The sequence below is a fragment of the Entamoeba invadens genome, assembly GCF_000330505.1.
Source record: "Entamoeba invadens IP1 unplaced genomic scaffold scaff_1105074726103, whole genome shotgun sequence".
Lineage (NCBI taxonomy): Eukaryota > Evosea > Mastigamoebida > Endamoebidae > Entamoeba > Entamoeba invadens.
In genome coordinates this window covers 739731-743795 of record NW_004443767.1, presented here as the reverse complement: position 1 = coordinate 743795, position 4065 = coordinate 739731, and the positions used below count along the sequence as shown (strand labels likewise).

Here is a 4065-nt window from a genome sequence, read left to right as displayed (position 1 = left end):
CGTGTTCGTTCGATGGATAGACGCCAACAGCAGTTTTGAGTATTCCACCGACTTCTCACTAAAATCGTGACCCCGTGATAATCGCATCAAAACTCATTTCAAGCTCCTGCATCCCTATTAGAATGACGTCCGGACTATATTTGATCCCAGACGTCCAACGATCGATCTTCTCTCTTGGATAGACACACTGATTCACATTCCAAGTACATGCCAAGACTGTCACTTCCTTCACTTTGGCGTAATACGGCAACTCGTTGAGTATATTAGTCTTATACCACTTCTCGCGATATGTCAGAAAGAGGCCGATGTCCCCATACAACTCAAAGTTCGTCGAAATGAACTCGCGAGTCGGCTCTTTGCCATCTAATATCCACTTCTCAGGGGCTATGGGGGTATACACCAGTTTTATCGGAGTTTTCGAGGTGAATGTGATGGTTTTTTGCTCCTCTAAATTCTTGAACATTTGGACCTTGATTTGCCGCATGTTTGGCTTCGATGACTCGATCTGTTTGTCTGGACTTTGTAAGAGTGTTGTTCTCAACTCTTTGGACTTCTCCTCTTTCTCCTCGTCATAAATGATCTCGACTTCGCGACTTTTGCGGACTTGTTCCTTCCACGCTTGCTGTCCGCCAGCTTGTTGGAGTTGTTTGTACATCTCTACACTCTGCTGCGTTTGTTTCTTCTTCTTCAAATCGGCGTCGAATTGTTTGTTTTTGTATTCGAAGAAGAGATTGGACAAGACGGGAGTGGCCGACCTCTTCGAATTGGTTGGACTTCGAAGAAAGGAACTACACGGTAAATAGGAGTTTTGACTCATCTCACAGGACCCCGCACTCTTCGGCGATGTGGTCACTAACTTGTCCCGTTTCACTTCCATCCCAAAAACTACTTTCCCTTTTGTCGTGAATATTCGTTGGGTGTGTTGACTCCCCATACGGGAAGATGGTGGCTTTGGAGTGTTAAAACTCAGTGGATTGGTATAATCTTCTACTCGTATGTTTAAAGCGGTAGGATCGAGAATCGATTTGCGAGCGTCTTGGGGTGCATTGAGATTAGACTCATCCATATGTCAATGCTTTGTAATAAATATTTTCATAGTTCGTCTTGTCTTATTTTTTTCAAAAGCATTTCTCAACTTTAATTATTGTCTCAAACTTTGACTAAAATATCCTGAAGTGGTACTTAAATGGTCGTTTAATGAAAATTGCTATATATTTGGATTTTTTTACTATATTCAATTGGTTATTTTTATTAGAACAATATGTTTATTGTTTAAACATTTTGTTTATGTGCAATTATGTTGGAAATGTCGTGGTATAATTAATTATAATTTATTATAATTTATTATAATTTATTATAATTTATTATAATTATTAGTTTTATTTCAGTTATTTAAAATATTTCATTTTAAATATAGTAAAATAAACTATTTCTAAATATCATTATGACAATTTGTATTTTTAAAAAAGAAAAATAATAAAAAAATGACTTATGAAAAAATAACCAAAAAATTGTTATATTTTCTAATTTGGAAATTCGAAGTTTTTACTATTCTAAATGTATCAAATAAATCATAATTAATAATTAAAAAAATTAAATAATAATAATAAAAAGTATTTATATAATTATTATATAAAAAATGAGACCAATAAAAAACGATTAACCCCCAGTTTTAAACCAAATACAACAAAAACAAACCAACTAATTTTAATAAAAAATGTTTATAAAAAACTATTCCAAATAGAAAAGTCCATCACAACTGAAGAATAAACTCAAATTAATTACGATGACAAAGAAAGACACCCACACACTCCAACAACTGATGGAACCTTTCGACACAGTTCTATCTTCGATCCTTTCAGTTCCCGTCAAACACTCTTTTGACGCTTACAAACGCACTACCATCAACTTAGTTACTGATTTCAAAAATTTGGTGACCTCTTTGAAAGTTGTCACAAACAACATCAAAGCCATCAACTCACAGCTCCATTCGTTTTATGCAGACTCTCCGTCTATAATCCAAAATGAAGTTCTCCAATTTACCAAACAAAATGACGACTTCGGATTCAAGTCACTTGCATTTTTAGAGAATGAGGTGGTGTGCCTCGACGCGCATTTAAAAGACTTGACCAAAAGATTTGCCAAAATGAATAACGAGGAAACGATGGCGTTCAACGAACAAAGATTTGACTGGATCGACTCGTGTGTTGTTGTCGTTTGTGTTTTTCACAACGTTCATTTTCGCTCATAATTGAAGCAACAGTCGTCATAGTCAAAACCTTAACAAGTAGTATATGCAACTCTTGGTGGAACTTTTAAGTGAGAAAGGAACAAATTTCAAACACCTCATGGTATTTGCAGTTCAAGATGGCATTTCAATACCAAAGTCCTTGACCGTCCTTTCTTCGCTTAAAACGATAATGGACAGTCGCGTTGGTTGTCACTATTTATCAAAATATTTAACACAGTTCGGGATGGAAAAACAAGTCGAGTTTTACAGAGACGTCACGGTCTTTTCAACTACAAAGAACACAACAACACTCGATATTCTTGGGAAGGAAATATTCGAAAAATTCATCCAAGAAGAAAGTATAGACCAAGTTGTCATTAGTAAAGAAACACAAGCCCAAATCATTGAAAGGTACAAAGAACCTTACCCACAAAATTTGTATGAAGCCGCTCAAGAGGATGTCTTAGACAAGTTACTATCCCTCGGCGTGTTCGAGCAGTTCCAAGCCTCCGTCGACTTCAAAAAGTTAATCAGACGCCTCACGCCAATTAAAGTAAGGAGTGAGAAAAGCCCTCGCAATCTCTCGGCCCAAATAACATATTGTAATGTTGTGTGTGAAGTCGAGACATATAGTGTTGTTGCTAAATATCTCATACCGTACAACCTCGTCATCTTCACTGAAATCTTTGTTAAAAAAGGCTTCACATCTCCACAACTGATGGCGATGGCCACGGTGAAAGACTTTGAAGAAGTCAAATTGAGTGATGTTGACAAGAAGCGGTTGGACCAGTTTTTCAAAATTGTGAAGGACGGCAAAATCCAAAGTGCGGACATCTTCACCAAAGAAACGATTGTGTGTATCAAGCCCATCCAAGACAACTTCATTAAGTATTTGAGCGAGACAACCGAGTGTCTGAAAAACACGTTGGACTTCTTGAAATATTTGAAAGAGACTAAACAAGAACAAATGGCTGTTGCTCAGCTTTGGAGTCGTGCCGAGATGGCCTTTCTTGAGTTAAAAGCAAAGCACCACGTTGCTTATCGAATGTTAAAAAAGTGCAACACGATCGAAGAGATGAAAGTGACTATTCCTCAATGTCAAAGTGGATTGGTTTCTTTATTAACAGACCAATACTTGGACAGCTATAACGCGTCATTCTATTGGAAAACACCACTGCGGAAAACACCACGAGAGACTCCCCGCCAACGTGCTGAGCGCGAGAAGTCATCGAAAACACCAGAACTCTTCTCAAGAAGAGTGTGTTCACCTACACGTCGGTCGATAACCCCACAGAATGATGAATTGGCTGTAATACCTTCACCTAGGATTGATGATGACTGTAATAGGAGTTCTGGGTGCTCGCCTAATATCGGGTTGGGAAACAATCTCGAGATTTTTGATGAGAAAAGTCTCGTCAAAAACCACGAAAAAAAGAAAGAAAAAGAAGAAAAATGTTGTCAAAAGGACAAGGCAAAACGATCAAGTTTCAATCACCGATATAAACAAGACGAGATTTCAGAAGCTACGGATTACAGAATCACACAAACGCAAAACTCAATCCAACGAATCATTCTACCAAAAATCTCACTTCTATTGCAGGAATTGGAGAAAATTAATACTAAAGAAGATCTGGAAATGTTCCAACATGAAAACATCAAAATTGAAAAAACTTTGAAAGAATTTGAAACAGAAAACTCTTCACCTCAAAAAGTTAAATCTCAAGGTCAAAATGACAACTTGAAAGAGATTGTACTTGCCGAAATAAACAAGTATAAACAATTTTATACCAGTGTGGAACGTGTACTGTCTAAACTGTCGTCAACAGCAGAAATGA

The 4065-nt window shown here is 37.0% G+C and overlaps 2 protein-coding genes across 2 annotated transcripts; one reads left to right on the top strand and one right to left on the bottom strand.

The window, feature by feature from the left end:
• Positions 1 to 2: 2 nt before the first annotated feature.
• On the bottom strand, positions 3 to 1066 carry EIN_254430 (inositol polyphosphate-5-phosphatase, putative; the record flags this gene model as incomplete). Its single annotated transcript, XM_004261822.1, has 2 exons — positions 3 to 51; positions 153 to 1066. Coding segments are annotated over 2 exons (963 nt in total), but the record flags the coding sequence as incomplete, so codon positions are not given.
• Positions 1067 to 1786: 720 nt separating this feature from the next.
• On the top strand, positions 1787 to 4020 carry EIN_254420 (regulator of G protein signaling domain containing protein; the record flags this gene model as incomplete). Its single annotated transcript, XM_004261821.1, has 2 exons — positions 1787 to 2215; positions 2292 to 4020. Coding segments are annotated over 2 exons (2158 nt in total), but the record flags the coding sequence as incomplete, so codon positions are not given.
• Positions 4021 to 4065: the final 45 nt, after the last annotated feature.